An 18,163-nucleotide genomic window follows, 5' to 3' on the forward strand; every position below is an offset into this window, starting at 1 on the left:
GTATTTTCCATCCCCCCACACCCCCAACTCTGTGCGTGTCCGCCATCTTTGATTCCGTACCAACGGCTCCGCTTGATGAGCAGCGGCGCCCTCTGGTGGATGGCGGCTAAACTACAGCACTAAAATTAGAAAAAAGCGGACATTACTGGTTAATCGATTGGAACTCATTTTTATTCAACAAACCATTAATTGATGATCAGTAATTAAAACTTTTTTTTGCAGACAAATCAGATAACTAATTATTAAACGCTAATTTGTGATGTTAATTAACAGAACAAATAGTTTGTTTCAGTTTAGCTCCTAGAAGTGGAGTTTTTTTTTAAATTTAACTTGATGTAAAAAACAAAAACCTAACATTGTTATTTTTATATTTTCTTCGTTATTTTTTCAAAGATAATTAAATATCAGTAAATTTTATTAAATGCAGTTACTATGTGAAGTTTAAAATCACACTAAGTGGCATCCTGAAGAAACCCATTTCAAATCGAAATGTTTTTATGCAGGCACAGCCATAGTAACCTAAAAAAAGTAGTAAATAGTTTTTAATTTTCGTTTTCACAATAGTACCAAAAATATTCGCTTTACTCCAATCAAAACACACACTAGTTGAAATTTCCCCAAATTTATTTGTTTAGTCAGAAAGCGAACATGTTTAACGGTTGGACTTAGCGACTCTCTCCAACTCGTCCTTCTTCTTGATGGCATAAGAGTTAGAAGAACCCTGGAAAAGTAACCAGAAAGAAAAGTTCAGAAGATCTGAGGCAGAAAGACACAATCCAGGCTGAATATGGTCTAATTTCAAGCTTTGAGTCACCTTGGCTGCGTTGATCAGCTCATCAGCCAAACACTCAGCGATGGTCTTGATGTTCCTGAAAGCAGCTTCTCTTGCTCCTGTGCACAACAGCCAGATGGCCTGCAGACAGCAGAAAGTTACAGATTAAAGACCTGAGAGAGTCCAGGGTCAGTTTCAGTTGAGTTAAAACATGCGGTGGAGTCGTGTGTCTGAGTTGGTGATTGACTGGGTCACTAATGGACTGCAGCCAATGAATAAGCAAAGACATTTTCTCTGTGAGCGCTCTAGCACACCGGGACAACGGATCATATCCAGACGTGACTCTAGCCTCACTTTCCATGGATTTAAATTAAAAAAAGATTAAACTTTTCTACCTGGTTGACTCTGCGGAGGGGCGACACGTCCACAGCCTGCCTCCTGACGGTACCGGCGCGTCCGATACGGGTGGAGTCCTCACGAGGTCCACTGTTGATGATGGCGTTGACCAACACCTGGAGAGGATTCTGGAAGCAGAAGATTTTAAATTTTAAATACAACCTGGAGGAAACGTCGACCAAACCCTCAGAAGGTTCCTCTTAGTTTGTTTTGTACAAGAAAATATTTTATATGATGGCAAAATAGGAGCCTTTATATCATAATTCAATGTTTTCCTTTTTGCCTTCAAGCTGCATCATTTCTTCAGTGACCAGGCGAAGCTACAACCTGCATCACGTTTGCTTTTCTCTGCCAACGTCTCCACTAAAAGTTTAAATCATTTGAGATGCAGACGGATAGAAGTGCAACTAAACCATTTATTTTCAAGAATTACTGTTTCTGGAATCAAATATTACATTTTAACCAGATTTTCAGCCAATTTTTAATTACATAAGTGCAAAACTTGCCTAAATTTACATCAGGTTTTAAAAATGTAAAGAACAAGTATCAAAAACAAAGAATAATAAGAGCTGGAATAAATAATTCCCGTTTTCCCAACAGGTTAAAGGTGAATTTAACGAGGAAGATTAAACAGTAGAGCAACTTACTTTGGGAATTTTACACATTTAATTTAGAACAATTATTTTTCCACAGGTTGTGATCACAGATAACCACAACCTGGTCATCTGTGGATGTGAAACCAAATCGGTCAGTTTTGCATATTTTTATTTATAAAATCTGACCTATGAAAGTCTCTTATTTAGTAGTGGATGGAAATTGGAGTCAAATCTGATAGACGTAGTTTTCATTTTGGAGATATTTTTATTTTCATACATTTTATTTATTTAATTTTCCCGTTAAGATAAATGTGGAATCAAATAATAAAACACATTCATTAATTCGTCCACTTGTTCATTTTAGTCTGAGGTTTTCCAGGTTCCATATTTAATGTTAATGTTGGATGGATCTAAAATTTATGAGCTTTTCAATTTGGAAAAGTGACTCAAAAACTGATAACTTTAGAAAATTATAGAAAAAACATTTAAAAAAAACAAGACAAAGGATGACAGGATGGGCACAGGAATGATGGAGGGATTAATGGATGTTTTTTTATTTAATTTTAAATTCATAGTGCTTTTAGTGGTTAAACTAAAATCCCTCAATTTTCAAAGGTTACGTAGAAAACTGAGCAGTTTAAAAAAAATAATTTCACTATAAATTTAAGATACTTTCACCAATCAGGCTTTAAATAAACAACCTGGAAAAATCCTCAATCAATAAAGGAAAGACGCCAAACTTAAAACTAAAGCCTAGAAATACAAATCTTTCTGTACAACAGTTTCCTTTTGTATTCATCCAGACATTTAACTTGTTTAACCCAAATTTTTCTGAATCTTTTGAGCAGCTATTCAAGAAAATGTTAAGACATTCATGAGTTTTGGAAACTTTTGACAATAAATGACAGAAGGTAATTAAAAATCCAACAGAATAAAGTTGTTGGATTTGATCATAATTTATATCAAAATTAACACACCAACAATGGAATAGATAATGCCTTAAAACTAATGTTTTTTTTAGTTTTTTCATACTCATCCAGACATAGAAAATATATTTATATCCAGACTGGAGGATCCCTGTGAGTACTTGGCATTAAAAACATGGAAGTGGAGCAAAAAAAAGAAAGAAAATATTGCTCCATGAACTATGTACCACATAAACCCAGAGTCAGCTCTCACCAGACTGAGACACACAGTAGACCATCTAATATTTATAAATCAAAGACTACTGTTAGATCATAGAAACACTTCACTGCTTTAATCTCAAACTAGAGGACAAAAACACCATTAAACCCAGAATCATCTGGTCATTTCTGATTTCATGAGACGGTACCTCTCCAGTCAGCAGGTGGATGATCTCGAAGGCGTGCTTGACGATGCGCACGGTCATCAGCTTCTTGCCGTTGTTGCGTCCGTGCATCATCATAGAGTTGGTCAGACGCTCCACGATGGGACACTGGGCCTTCCTGAAACGCTTGGCGGCGTAACGTCCTCCAGAGTGCGGCAGGTACTTGGCATACTTCTCTTTCACAGCAATGTAATCCTGCAGCAAACAGAGATGCCTTTAAAAGCTGCAGCTCATTCAAACATGTGCAGAGTCGTTCGGGTGGGCGGTGTATCTCAGCTGGTGATTGGCTGGGCCATGAGAGACTACAGCCAATGAATAGGCAGAGATCTGTTCCTCTACGAGAGCTCTAGCACGCCAGGGCAACAGGCGAATACCCAGACGTGACTCTAGCCTCGCTTACGGCGGCGTTAGCTGATGAGTGGCGTTCTGATGGCTACCTGCAGGGAGATGTCGTTGATCTGGACATCATCGGTGCTCCACTTGCCAAAGAGCTTGATCTCTGGAGTCTCGGAAACGGCTGGGGCAGTCTCCCAGTCAGTCACTGAGGGCGCAGAGAAAATTTTACTTTACAGACACAAAACTCCACCGTGTTTTTAAATAAAGTCTTGCTAGGGTTCCTACAACCGTCGCAACAAAACTCAACATTGAACAGTTTCAAATCCCCTTTAGACACATTAAAAAGTATAAATAAATTGCCAAGAATTTGTTAGATATTTTTTAGTCGTCATGGTTTGAATACGGGTGACTATTCATATTCATCCATATATGAATGGATGAATTTGGATTAATTTTTCCAACCAATTTATTCTTCGACAAATTGGTTGAAGAATAGATTTAAAAATATATATACGGAAGGAGAAACAAGAAGACTGATGGATGGACAGAAGAATATATACATTATTTCACAAGATGCAAGAGTTTTAATTTTCTTATTCACAACTCAAATAGTTTCCACACCTTAAAATGTATTAAAAGCCAAATGTCACACCAAAATATTACTACAGGGATTTTAAACAAATGTAGGGTGGTGGATAATCAAATAAAATCCTTATAATGCTACACTTTAATTTATTTAAAACAACAGATTTGCAGATGTGAAATTCACCCAGCAGGACTAAGAAAAACATATAAAAAACATTATAGATGCACATGATTCTTGGTTGAAAAATAAACCAAACGAGTCATCAAAATAACTGACTAAGAAAATAATGAATCGAAGTTAAGAGAAATTGTCAAAAAAAAAAATCATCCGCTTCTAAGATTTCTCTCCATTACTACCAACAGACTTTTCAAAATGAACAAAAAATACACTGTGTGTAAACAAGGCAATTATTCAAATTACTTTAATTTCAACAGATCGGACCTCATATCGAGTCTGAATCCCTAAAAGCTAAACAGATTTCAGAAGAAGGCCGCAGCCGAAGCCCGTTTAACTTTCACAACTAAAGCGTCAGAAAATATCCAAAACGTGCTGCGGTTCATTATATTGAGCCAGTGTTTTTGTCTCACACCTAAACAGCAATAGCGTTGGAACAGCTGTAAGTAGAGTATTTGATAAAATAGTGAACTAAATGCGACGTTCACAAGCCACAACGGCTCAATGTGCCGCAGACACATGTGCTAACAGGTTAGCCATATGCTAAAGCGGAACGGTCAAGATAAATAAAACCGCCGTCAGGGAACATTGTCCCATCCTGAGTTAATGTATCGATAAAAGCTGCTCAGAAATGTCATCAAATGTTGGTTTCGACTTGTTATTGTGGCAAATAAGGCAAAAATGAATTGAAATCTTAACTCACTAGTTTCTGCCGCTCCGAACCACACTTCTCTGAGACGGAAAAGGGCCTTTCCGTGGCGCCGCGGACGGATATCCGGTGATGAGGTCGCAAAGCATGATGGGAAATGTTGTTTGTTACTACATAGATATTTACGATCTTTAAGCTAAGAGAAACACTATTTGCCATCAAAGTCACAGGGACTTAAAAACAGCGGTGTATATTTATGAATTTGATCAATACCAATTTTTAAAAGTTTGTTCTGTATTTCTGTTTTACAGAAAGAAATACATTTTTGCTTACAAAAATATAAATTTTATTCACGTATAGGCAATAGGTAAAATATTGAGAAATGCATTTTTGGAATATACTAAGCTTTATTTCATATGGAAAATATAAAAAACAATTAATTTTGCTTAATAAAATAACATGGAACCTAATTTTAAACAGGTCAAACTTATTTTAAGATGTCTTTAACATTTCCAACCCTTTTATAGGTGATGCTTTCGTGCAATACATGATTCTCCATTAAATCACAACATTAAAAAATGTTTAATGTGACATGTGAATGATCATTCTTCTGATTTATTCATCAGTTTTCTTCTGCTTAGAGATCCAGAAGATAAATGGACAAAGACAAAATAAACCAACTTGTATGTTCAAATGTATTTATTGAGAAAATGTCAGCTTTTACTTTCTTTTTATTTGGAGGACAAACACTGTAGAAACTTCCAAAATAGTCATTCTAGTTTTAAAAAGGTTCCTTATTTACAGTAACTGGTTGTAAAAGCAGAACAGATGAACACAGAGTATGTCCCTTCATACTTTTTAGTTATGGGTTTCTTGTAATAAATGACATAAAAAGTAAAACAAATAACAAAAAATTTAAGCAGCTTGAACACATTTGAAAGCAACCCTTGTTCATGAGTTCCCTTCTCGCTCCATGTGCAATCCACGCTACGATAATTCACTTCCTGTCTCCACACATTAACAAACACATTTCCGTTTCCCTTCGTTTCCCATAAATATACATGAATAAAACATGTTGCAGAATCAGCAAACATAAAAATGTAACCAGTTTTGGGAAAAACTGAATCCCTTTTCTACTAAATATGAAAACCAGTGAAAAGCCTGAGCCATCTAAATGTGATGGAGGGTAACAAATACCACATATACAGTTCTGATCAGACAGTTGTGCACTAATCACTCGTCATGGACATTGATGCGTCATTTTAGGCTTTAATGGTTTGCTTGAACGACTTTGTCTGGGTGGATTGGTGTTAAAAGTTTCAATCTTGTGCATCTTCTTTGCTAGAAACAAAATGCACAAGATTGGATTTATTGCAGATTTTCTGCAATTTACACAGGATCAAAGTTATAAAGGCTCAAATATATACATATATCTCCAGAAATTGGATTAATAAATGCCCTTCAGCAAACTGAACCTCCACTTTTGAACTCTTTTCAAGGAGCTCATTTAAATTTGTTGATTTGATCATTCTTGAAACACCAGACTCACCATTCAAAGTCCTGCTACTGATAGTAATTTGATGATTATGTGTTAAAAGATTAAATATTTCCTTACCTGTAAAACTGATAATAAAGTCTGACTTTTATTTTTATGTCAGAGTTTTCATAATATTACTACTTTATTCTCTTAATATTACGGCTTTATTCTCGTACTATTAAAACTTTATTCTCCAATTATGTTGACTTTATTGTCATATAACTTATTCTTATAATATTATGACTTTATTCTCATAATTAACAATATAAATTCTTAGCTGGACCCTAACATTTTGTCGTGGAGTTGATCTGAATTTAAAGCAAAAATAAATAGAAGCTGGAAAACATGCCTGACAAACAAGATGGCTGCCTTGGGCGAGCTGAAATCACTCTGAAGAACTGGTGAACAAAATCCACATTTTCCAAAAATTTATTCTTCAAAAACCAAACATTCGGTCAATAAAATCAATTTATCGCCCAGTCCTACTGGAAATAAACCAGTCTAAATTGATTCTACCAATTCTGCCAAAGAGAACAGACAAATAACCAACAGGAAGTTATTTTAGAAGCTTATTGAAGTCAGTTCATCTGTAACTTGCCTAAACTTGTGCATCCATTTATTTTTTTTTAAATGTGCTGTTTCCATTGTATCTTGTTCGGATAAACGACACTTGCATTCCCACGAGGAGAAGATTGTAGATGTCTGACCAGAACTGTAAGCTTTTGGTGGATCAGTAACGCATCACTACCTGACTGGCCACTTTGCACTACTTTACGCTTATACCTCTATAATGTAATATGTTTATTTATTTTTAGCACCGTCACTGAAGGCAGTGTGTCAAAGCACTTTGGACATGAAACACTGAGGCATGTAGGGAAAAAAAAACCAAAAAACATTTAAGGCTTAATCCACTAAAGCAGGAGGAGAACATGTACTGCATGAATCTGAGGAAAATCCCTGATACTGGTGATCAGATCTTTCATGCACACTGATAATAAAAGGTTAATAAAGGTCTGGATCTGGTTAAAAATGATGTAAATGTCTGCACTAGATGAGCAGGGCAGTAATCATCTGCCCTGCTGACAGCAGGTCGTTCAGGCACGGTCGGGTTTGCATGGTGTCGTTGAGATACACTAATATAACACATCATTATATGCAACAATAAAATGGCTATTGACCCTTTACACGTGACGTCACGCTCTCCAGAACTCCGCCATGACGGACGTCAAAAAACAACCAATGCGCTTTATTTAAAGCTAGTCTAAAAACAGACATCTGTAGCCTAATATTACTTTTGTTCAGTTGATTTCATTTTAAAATGGCCATAGGCTGCTGCACCAACTTGTCATAACTTTTAATGAGGAAAGATATGGCGGCGATGGATAGCAGCTCTCATATGATCAACAGCTGCTAATAATAATGACTGGCAGCTCTCGGTGTAGCCGCGGATTTGTATCGACACTTTTTGCAAGGTAAGAAGATTAACGTTCATTTACTTTATAAGGAAATATGATTAGAAAGATATGAAATATCGCATTATGGCGAAGCTAAGCGTCTAACCGTTGGTAACCATGGAGACAATGCCGCACCGTCATGTAGCCTAGCATGTATGGAAAAAAAACTTATTAGCATCTCGTCTTTAGTACGTTTTTAAATGTTGCTCCGTTTCAGGGGGAAACGCATTTTACGACACAGCGACATAAATCATGTGGTGTGAATTCAGCCAAAGTCGGTAATTTTATAAACACGTCAGGAGGAAGGAGGAACGGGTCGGTTTCTAAGCTAACTGTTTCTAACTTTTGTAAACCGCCGTCTTTGAGCCCCAACTAGGTGCGTTACGTTCACAGACAAATTAGCTCGACTCGAACAAGTAGAAGCCATGAATAAACTGGCAAAAACAACTTTGGAAAAGAACTTCAGTCGCTTTGTTCAACACTAACGTGCCTCACTTCCGACGTCCATCATGGCGCCTCGAATGATTTAGTGACGTAGCTGCAAAGGGTCGACACAAACTAAAAAGGTGCAAACATCAGCTGTAAGGGTCATAAAAGCTTGTAATCTTTTAAAGGCAGGCTGCACAGGATGTATAAATACAAATTCATAACTTGTGGTGGAAATTTGTCACCTCCTCCCACAATTCAGACTTCTGTTCAGCCAGAATCTGCTGGGTGGTTTTATTTGTAACTCCACTCATAAATTACACTCAACAGGAAGCAACTAATGGAGTTTTTTGTGCTTTGCAGCAACTGTTTGTTTGTGCAGATTGAAAAACACCCACCATTGTCGTATTTGATATTTGGTAACAATAGCTGAAAGAAAATGGTCATTTCAGAGTTTAATCTGTAGGAATGACCAGATACATAGCTGGAATAGTCCTTTATAGTTCAATTTAGTTTCGTAATCCCTTAAATTTCCAGCGTTGTTCTGAATTTTAGAATAAATCTTATACATTTACAAGGGGAGACCCATTTCATGACTAAAGCAACAGTAATTCCATAATGCATATCAAAACCATGCATGAACTTCATAGTTTTCTTTTTTCATAAATCTCAATCTTGTTATTTTTGAGATATCAAATCACTTTAAATGATTTAACTAAAAAAAGAAAAAACTTTAGCACATAAACTTTTGGGTTTTGTTCAACTGTGACAACACATTTCAAAGTTAGCGCTTAAAATAAAAGTTTAATATTATGGGGCTACTGTTATAAGTATCATCTCTTGCAAAGACACTGGAGGTCTAAAAATGAAAATGAGTTATATTAGTAGTGGGAAGTCTGAAGGAAGTCAATAAAAACCTTAAGAAAATGGTAATTAGACACAACATTGTGACTGGTGTATCTCTACTTAGGTAAATTTTTAAGCTGCCAATAAAACCTGATTCCAATTTAAGAACCAAAATAGAACAAAATCAAAATATTTCGCAAATCGAGCATTTTTTATGACAAAAACTTAAAAAAATTAAAACAAACCAATTTTCCTGAACTGCATTCAGCCTTCCTGTTACGTGCTGAAAGCCTCACTCTCTTTTCCAGCCTGAAGGAACTGTAGAGACGGCTTGACATATTTTAGAAAATGGTTTCCTTTAAAACACCTGCAAGTTGAATTTGAGTTTTCTTAACTCGGTAACAGCGTTTACACCGAAGAGTGAACTCTTTCGATTCTGGATCATTTTTCAGCTCATCAGTGCTCTGACCAATAATTTAAACCCACTTCATGTGGTGTACAACTTTTCGAGGTAAATAAAAAACAATAAAATGAAAAAAACAATAATTTTGGATTTTACAAGTAAAATTTGGGTGTTTTTGTTGCACTTTGTTTTAAATGGAGGTAAAAAGTTACCTGCAGTATCTTTAAAAGAAAGTTCTCTTCTTAACACTGGAGTCTTACCAGGAGAGCAAACAAATACATTTACAACTTCTTTAAATATGAGCAAAAATAAAGATTTCTCATTTGCAAAAGCAAAAACTTACTGAGAAAGAAGAAATAAATCCTGCAATCGCTGTTTGATATCTGACTCAAACGGTCAGTCAGCAGAGATTCCTGGATTTTAAGATGGTATGAGCTTAATAAACAGCAGAATATCTCTGTGTGTGTGTGTGTGTGTGTGTGAGTGTGTGTGGGCGTGTGTGTGTGTGTGTGTGTGTGGCTACACCAGCCACTTCTCGATGCACGTGTGGAACACCGTCTCATTCGAATGCCACCAGACGTGCACGACGCCCGGAACGGTGCAGAAGAACAGGTCGCCGCGGGCCGCCAGCGTCTTCAGGCCAAAAACGTCTCTCAGATACAGCTGCAGGAGGAAAACACAGATTTTACTGCAGGTCTTCACTGCCAGAAACTTCACAAACCTCCAGACGTTTTTGAGTGCAGTATAGAAGAAACGACTCCGCTCTTCAAACACAAATGTCTGTTTAGCTAAATTTTTGCAGTTTGAACACTTCTTCTGAGCTGAATACACTATGCACAATCTGCGTTTAAAATCAAGACAGTAAGAAAGTACACTCTCTCATTTTAACATAATAAAAATTATTTGACAGTTAAAGTTAAAGAAAATATGGAAATTATGTCATTACTTATTAGAACACAGGAAAAATGGGGATAATGTACGAAGAAATTAAGAAAACCCATGAAGCTGCAATAACTTGTTCATCAGGTTCCTTTACGTCACGTGTGTCAAACTCAAGGCCCGAGGGCCAAATCTGGCCCGCCACAGCTTTTTATGTGGCCCTCTAGACTCCAAATTACATCAATATGTCCCTCCAGTTTTTCACAAATCTGCAAACGTCACACAAAATCAACAAATCTCCAAATTTTCCCTGATTTTACTGCAGATTTTCTCAAAACTGGTCAAAAACATTCAGCCTTACTGGATGTCAAGTTATAGTCCATAACTGATACGGTGAATAATAAAACGTCATATTTAACGTCATACATTAGCGCAAATATCATAAATATTCCTTCCTAAATTGGCACCACAAAATCTGTAATTGTGATTGCAAACAAACACTAAAACCATCACAAAATCCTGGAGGAACAGCTACTTATTGATATTTTAACAGATTAATTGATTTTATCAGTATATTCTGACAGAACCGGCCCTTTAAGAACATTCAGAGTGACCCAAAATGAAAATGAATTTTCAGCCCTGCTTTACGAGATCCCTTCGTCGTTTGAATGACCCATTTCTGCAACACTTAATATACAGCAAATAAATCCTTGACTAAGTAACTTCTAGGGTTCAAAACAGTCCCAGATCATCACTCCTCCACCACCATGCTTGATAGTTAGTGCATGCTGTTTGTTTCCTCCAAACACAGCCCAGTGTTAAATGGCGAAACTTAGCAAAAAGAAAACATGCAACTCTGCAAAACGTTTTATTCCTCCCAAACAAGCTCAGTTTTTGATTACAAAAAACAGGAACAGAACCTGCGATCTGTCTAAATTAATCATCAGTGTCTTTCATGTAATGAAAAGTTAGTTATATTCTTGAGTTTCAAGTCATTTTGGAAAACACAGCATCAACTAACGTCTGGAAGTTCCTGATAAATGAAAAACTGGCTGAATTTTGCGTCTGATTTCTACTCACATCCTGGTGCTGGATCTCGATGACCGTCTCGTTGTCGTCATAAAATCCAAACTGACTGTAAAACATGAGAGACGGAGAGCGTGAGCATCACATGAGGATCAGCAGATGTAAGGAAAACCCCGTCATAAAAAAGAAACACTGTTAAACATGTGAACTGAGCATAAACCATTGTTATGACCCCGGGAAAATATAAAACCTTCAGAGGAGATTTGATGTGTTTGCTGGGATGGGAAGAAGTGGAGCACCAGGTTCTGCTTTTTCTAACCTTCCTCTAGAAATGATCTCTGTGTTGTTTCTCAAACCAGCTGTGCTGTGAACTCACCTGGACTGCCAGGGGGTGATGACGCCGTCGTCCGGGCCTCCAATCAGAACCAGCTTCTGGATCTTCAGGAAGTTCTCCTTCCATTCTGAAGGAGGAAGTTTGACCCATTAAATAAAGAAATATGTGACGAGGCCTGCAGGTTCATGAATTTCTCTATTTCCTCTTTTTTTTCTACCAAAAACTGGACGATAAAAGCCTTCAGTCTGGCGCTTTGGTCTCAACTAGTTTCTGTTGTTTTGTTTATTTATTTTGGATATTTAAAATGTCTTTTCCCATGTTAAACGTTCGTTAGAATGTAAAGTTTATTGATCTATCAGAACGTACTTTATTATGCCATTGCCGTATTATACACAATGGGCACACTGAATTACAAGGCGCACTGTCAATTAAGGCTTTATTTTTTATATATATATAAAGCAAACTGGACTAGAATTTGCTAGTCCAGTGGGAGTAGTTGCAGACTTTGTTTTGCATATTAAGCAAAACAAAGTCAAAGCACAATAAATATTACTGACTACAGTAGCCGTAATGTAACTAAAACATTTTGACAGAGCGGCGGGAGTGTCAGGAAGCACAACCAGAATTAATCCATGTTAATTCACTAGAGGGCGCTGTTTTACTCCAGGATCAAATATAAGGCGCTCCGGATTATGTCTTTTTTTGATACAGTTAAAGGCTTTTAAGTTCGCCTTATAATCCGGAAAATACGGCAACATTATTGTTATTATTATTATTATTGTTTGTCACAATAACTTCTAGGACAATTTATCACCTAGCAAAATTGGTTATTGAGACAGGCCCATGTGTCACCACCACAAATTGTACTCAAATAAGAGTAGCACTACTTCAACGTATTTTCACATAAATGAACCCGTTTCTAACCTGTTGAATTTGGGTTTGGTCTCTCGCTGTTAATCAAAGCCAGGTAGTCGCTGGTGTTCACATACAGGTCTCTGTGGTGGGGATCTGGAGACAGAGAGACAGAAACAAGTTACATCCATGAGATTTTACACATTTAAAATCTAAAAGGTTTAGGAGGGATGAGAATTTCACAAAGTGCCCTGAGAGTAGCACTACTTCAACACATTATTATTCAAATAAAAGTAAAAAGTAGCTGTTCAAGAAATTACTCAACTAAGAGTGAGACAGTATTTTACTCAAGTACCGAGTAACTGATCAAATTATTAACCATTTAATATCTAAAAATTACATCAACAGACCTAAACGGGAAGTTAAGAGGAAATTTTGGTATTTTAAAGGACAAAAATAACAAAATAAGGTAAAAAAAAACAACAACAAAAGAAAATCCATATCAGTTTCTTTCAATATAAAACTTGTGAAATTTTACCAAAAACTGTCTGTGTCTGGTGAATTTCTGGTTAAAACATGTTTGTTTTTAATTCAGTGTGTAGAAAATCCAGAAATGTTACTCAAGAGTACAAATACTTCATAATAAGATTACTCAAGTAAAAGTAAAAAGTACAGCGTAGCAAAAAGCACTCCTAAAAGTTTGTTTTTCTAAAAGTTACTCAAGTAACTGTAATTGAGTGAAAGTAACTAGTTACTACGCACCGTTCCAGTAGTTGCAGATGGAAACCCTCTGACCGATCGCCGTGTAACAGAGGTGGAAGAGGTTTGACTTCACAAACTGAGGGAAGAGATACTTCAGGTAGTCTGTATCTGAGAGGAAATAAGAAGCAGAAGATCCAGGGGTTTAATCAGAGGTGAGCAGAAAACCCAGAAATTATACTCAGTGTCAAAGTAGCACTACTTCAAAAATTGGTTTTACTCAAGTAGGCCTGTCACGATAGCAAATTTTGCTCAGCGATTAATTGTCTCAAAAATTATTGCGATAAACGATAATATTGTTTGAAGACCTTTTTACACTGATTTAATGGAAATGACGTAATAATGCATGCGATTTCTTGCCAAAGTTAGATACACTTTATTTTCAAAAGAACACTAAACACTGGAACTGATAAACAAAATAAACAAAACAACCAAAAACGAAAATAAAATGGATTCTCAGTCTCCATTAACAAAAAACTCACTTGAAAAAAAAAAACTAAACAACATAAAGTAAAAGTGGAAATAAATACTGCATTCAACCAAAAGAGTGCAGATTATGAAGTCTGTATATTATGTTGCCCTTCAGTAATAATTAGATTTAAATAGAGAAGATGGGCACATCGACTACCTGATGCAATAATTCACACTACACGATTTTTTGCTCCTATTTTTCCCTTTACAACAATCTTAAAACGTTGATCTTTCTAAGATTGTGTGGTGTGTTACGGTAGATCGTCCTCCGATCTAAATCTGGGTTTTCCCCGACTGGGATCTTAACGCAGCCTGTTGAATGTGACAGGTAACCAATCAGAAAGCGCGGATTCTCCTCCGCGCTTTCTGAGGGGAAATTACGTCGGGGAATCCCAAACAGCTGACATGGCGCAACCCGAAGTCCAGCGAACATTGGAGATGATACGTGGAAACAACATTAATGTTTATTCAACATGCAAAGAATATAGAAATGACAAGGGGAGGAGTTGGAGCGAAATTGCTACCGCAGTTGATAAACCCGGTAACTTTTCAGCTGTTCTTCGTTAACGTGACGTAAATAGGTTCTAATGATTTTCATTCAGTCAGGACTTTACGCTGACACTAGCCACATGCATTGCAGGTAGATTGTAGTAAAGCATTGATTAATGCCCGGTTTTAAAATTAGTTAACTGAACTTGTAGCCATTATTCTATGCCCATTGTTGGACACCACAGGGCAGGAACCCGATCGAGCCGTTATACCTAGGATTTCTGTCGGCTAATGTGTGGTCTGTCAGGGTTTGAAAACGGGCGGACAATCGGCCGCCAGCTCTAAGATCGTGTCATGTGCGCTGGGCTTTACACTAAGGAAATGAGGAAGGGAGGGTCAGTGGAGAGCACCGGAGTTGAGCCTTTTTTCATTCGGTGTCATTAACAGAAAGAGAAAAAGGCCGGAAGAGACGATAATGCCGATAATTAAAATGACGTCGATAGTTTTAATTTATCGTACGATTAATCGATTTATCGTTTATCGCGACAGGCCTATACTCAAGTAAAAGTAAAAAGTGGCTGTCCAAGAAATTACTCAAGTAAGAGAGAAAAAGTAGTTGGTGAAAAGAATGACTGATCAAAATATCAATCATTTAATAATTAAAAATTTCATTCTAATGAATCAAAATATAAAGATAAGTGGACATTTTGGTATTTTAAGGAACAAAATAACAAAATCAGCCAAAAGAAACATTTTCCCAAATCAATTTCTTTCGATATAAACCTTATGAAACTTTAACAAAAACTACAGCTGTGTGTGTGTTTATGATACATTTCTGGTTAAAACATGTTTGTTCTCCATTCAGTGAAGTTACAGATCCCAGAAACTTTACCCAAACAATTCATCATATGATTACGCAAGTACAGGTAGTAATGACAGCATAGTAAAAATACTTCTAAAAGAACATTTTTTTTTTTCAAAAAAGTTACTCAAACAAATGTAACTAGTTACTACCCAACTCTGGATTTAATAAACTCATAAACCTGTGTAGTGGGAAATGTTATAATGTGCTCCTCACCCCTTTTGTGCTTTAGATTGTGTCTGCATGATGTGACTGCATGATCTTATCATGAGAATGGTCACGCTGCTCTCCTGCAGACTTCTATATGTGCCATATAACAGCAGGAGGTGTCATTGATCCTGGAGACTATCTAGTGTTACTCCCCCAACCCAGGACTTATCTGGCCCCTTTAGAACGACCCCCTTTCCTTAACAATAGACAAATGGCAAGACCATTTGTGTTGGGCTCCACAGAATCCCTGGTGCATAACAATCAGGGATTCACACCTATTGTCCAATCAAGTCTCCCTTCTCTGACCAGAACCCGTAAAAGGAAGCCAGATCCACTGTTAGGCAGGGCAAACTTGACACACTCCTTTGTATTTCTGTTCTCACTCTGCAAGGTTTTAATACATTTCTTATTTCTTCTCATCCAGACTCTTGTTAAAGTAATTTCTTCCACGACACCTGTGACATTTGTAGTTATCACTTTTATATTAACGTCGCACACACACCTCCATATTGCCCAGCCTGAGGCGCAGACAGAGAGATGAACGAGTGAACGTTGTGGTCGGGCAGAATGGAGAGGATCCCTCTGCAAACAAGTCCACCTAAAGTAACAAGAAAAGGAAAAACATTTACTTCATTTATTCATTAGATATAATTCACAATCAACCAATTTAACAGCAAAAACATGTCAGTCTTTCTGTAATGAGTCTATGTAATTGACAAGCTTCCTTTTGTGAAATTTAACTACATCAATGTAGAAACTACTGATGAAATTCTAATTTAATTTAAAAACACCAATATAAATTAGAGAAACTTAAAATCTAAACAGAAAAAAAATGACATTTATGAGTCGAAACTTAGACAAACTTTTAGTAAAAGAAATCAAATTCGAATTTCTGCATGCTTGTTTCTAAATATGCATTTCTGAGAAAACACCTGATAAGAAAATTAGCAAAAAATCTAAAGGTTTAATCTGCTTCTGCATGTCTGTGATTGTTGGGAGTTTCCAGCAGAAATCCCAAACATCATAAAAAATGCGTCCAGCAATAAGCTCTGAGAGAGACTCTTACAGATTACAGTCAACTGTTTATGTAAGATCAATTCTGCTGCCCGGGTCGCATACCAGCACTTTCTTTGAGCTACTGCATCATCTGCGGTTCAGGAAGGCGCTCACCTTGAGAGTAGCAGATGAAATGAACTCCATCTGCAGCGTTTTGCATTATTGGGTAAATGGCTGCCTTGAATCCCTCCACCTGCTTCCACATGGGCTCCAGGCTGGCACCTCTGTCGAAAAGGTCGATGACCGTCACATTGGTCCCAGGATGAGACTGCAGGACAGAAACAAAGCTTCGTTTTGGGGTTTGAAGGCGCTTGAGAAAACGTGGAAGTTAAGGTGAAGTGAAGCAGAAAAAGTTTATATTTAGTTGGTTTTCTGGTTTCAGTTTGCAGCCACAAAGTAGGAAAAAAAGAGGAAGTACAGGCTGAAACCTTTTAGGTTTCATAAAAAGCCCACAAAATTTCCTCTTTTTTTTAAAACCATTTCTACATTTCCAATTTGAGAGTTTATAAATGTTTACTAGGATGTAGTATGAACTTATGAAAACACACAGGACAGAGCACATTTTTTCATTTACCTTATGCACAAACTGCTCCAACTAATTTGTTTCTTAGTTACTGACTTAGATGCATCTTCTTTTATACACTAGTATTTTAAATGTTTTACACTTTGCGTTTTGTGCTTTTATGTCCTACTGTAACATTAATTTCCCCCCGGTCTTTAGGCAATTAGGACAAAAATAACTTTAAATAAGAAAAAAAAAATTAGAGATCAAATAAAGAAAAAAGGGACATGAATAACATATGCAAGAGAACTTGGAAGGGGGAAGAAAAATTAAACAAAACAAAAAATAGTCACAACAATCGCATTTCTTTGTATAACTTGTTGGGCCACTTTATACCAGAATAATCAGTTTTTAAATGCAAATAATAGCATTGATGCTCTGATACTGAATAAATAGCAACATGTTGCATTTTAAACATTTACTACACTTTTAAAAGCTACAAATAACCACTTGTATTTCTAAAGTAATAATTTAAAATAGACATGCTGTACATATTGTCACATATGGTAAATTTGATCTTCGAGGCATGCAGACTGTAAACAGAATAACTCATTTTGTCGTCATTTTTAGCCACTCACCTCATTAATGAACCGCTGTAAGTTCTTAAAATCGTCTGAACTGTCGAACAATCCGTGGACGATGATCACCGGCTTGTACCCGACCACGGCAGCCCAGAGACACGCACCGAGCAGCGGCCACATCAGCCCGGCCGCCTCGCTGACTCTCCTCCTGGTTCTAGCGAATGATGGCCCCGCCATTGAAACTTAGACGTATTAACAGCCCCTAAAATAATTCCCTCTACATAAATAAGGACGCGTTGGGTAAAAGCAAAATAAAAAATCTTGATGTTTGGCTAATGTTGAGGTATCATCTTGAAGTTCGTTTGGTGTCCAGCTGCGGTCCAGATAAACACACAGTTCGTGTTCCCTTTATAAATCCTATTTAACACACAGTCTGTCCTCACAGTCACATGAAAACAGCTGATAAAACATTCAGCGGCCGATCGACTTTCCTCATCTGTTTGTTCCGGTTTTAAATTAAAGGTGAAACGGCCGCTGCGAACGTCACTTCCGGCTTCGACTCGTCCAGTCAGCGCTAAGCGAAGCGACTCCGCCCCCGTTTTGTTGCATCAGGTGGAGT

General features: G+C 37.0%; 2 protein-coding genes and 2 non-coding genes across 4 annotated transcripts; all 4 read right to left on the reverse strand.

Annotated features, from left to right (window-relative positions):
* Positions 1-606: 606 nt before the first annotated feature.
* Positions 607-4,999, reverse strand: rps5 (ribosomal protein S5). Its single transcript, XM_032580158.1, has 6 exons — positions 4,912-4,999; positions 3,550-3,653; positions 3,098-3,307; positions 1,168-1,296; positions 815-913; positions 607-721 (listed from the first exon to the last, which is right to left on the reverse strand). Coding segments are annotated over exons 1-6 (612 nt in total). The 5' UTR covers positions 4,913-4,999; the 3' UTR covers positions 607-652.
* LOC116731989 (small nucleolar RNA SNORA3/SNORA45 family) lies at positions 995-1,127 on the reverse strand. Its single transcript, XR_004341679.1, has one exon. It is a non-coding gene; the product is annotated as a small nucleolar RNA SNORA3/SNORA45 family (small nucleolar RNA).
* On the reverse strand, positions 3,376-3,509 carry LOC116732000 (small nucleolar RNA SNORA3/SNORA45 family). The gene has a single exon (XR_004341689.1). It is a non-coding gene; the product is annotated as a small nucleolar RNA SNORA3/SNORA45 family (small nucleolar RNA).
* Positions 5,000-5,538: 539 nt separating the features above from the next.
* Positions 5,539-18,082, reverse strand: ppt2b (palmitoyl-protein thioesterase 2b). Its single transcript, XM_032581352.1, has 8 exons — positions 17,602-18,082; positions 16,576-16,729; positions 15,908-16,003; positions 13,377-13,484; positions 12,687-12,770; positions 11,805-11,889; positions 11,483-11,537; positions 5,539-10,186 (listed from the first exon to the last, which is right to left on the reverse strand). The coding sequence occupies exons 1-8, from the start codon at positions 17,779-17,781 to the stop codon at positions 10,043-10,045; spliced, it is 906 nt and encodes a 301-aa protein (XP_032437243.1). The 5' UTR covers positions 17,782-18,082; the 3' UTR covers positions 5,539-10,042.
* Between the last annotated feature and the right edge of the window lie 81 nt (positions 18,083-18,163).

This window comes from Xiphophorus hellerii, chromosome 13 (assembly GCF_003331165.1).
Source record: "Xiphophorus hellerii strain 12219 chromosome 13, Xiphophorus_hellerii-4.1, whole genome shotgun sequence".
In the NCBI taxonomy this organism is placed as follows: Eukaryota; Metazoa; Chordata; class Actinopteri; order Cyprinodontiformes; family Poeciliidae; genus Xiphophorus; species Xiphophorus hellerii.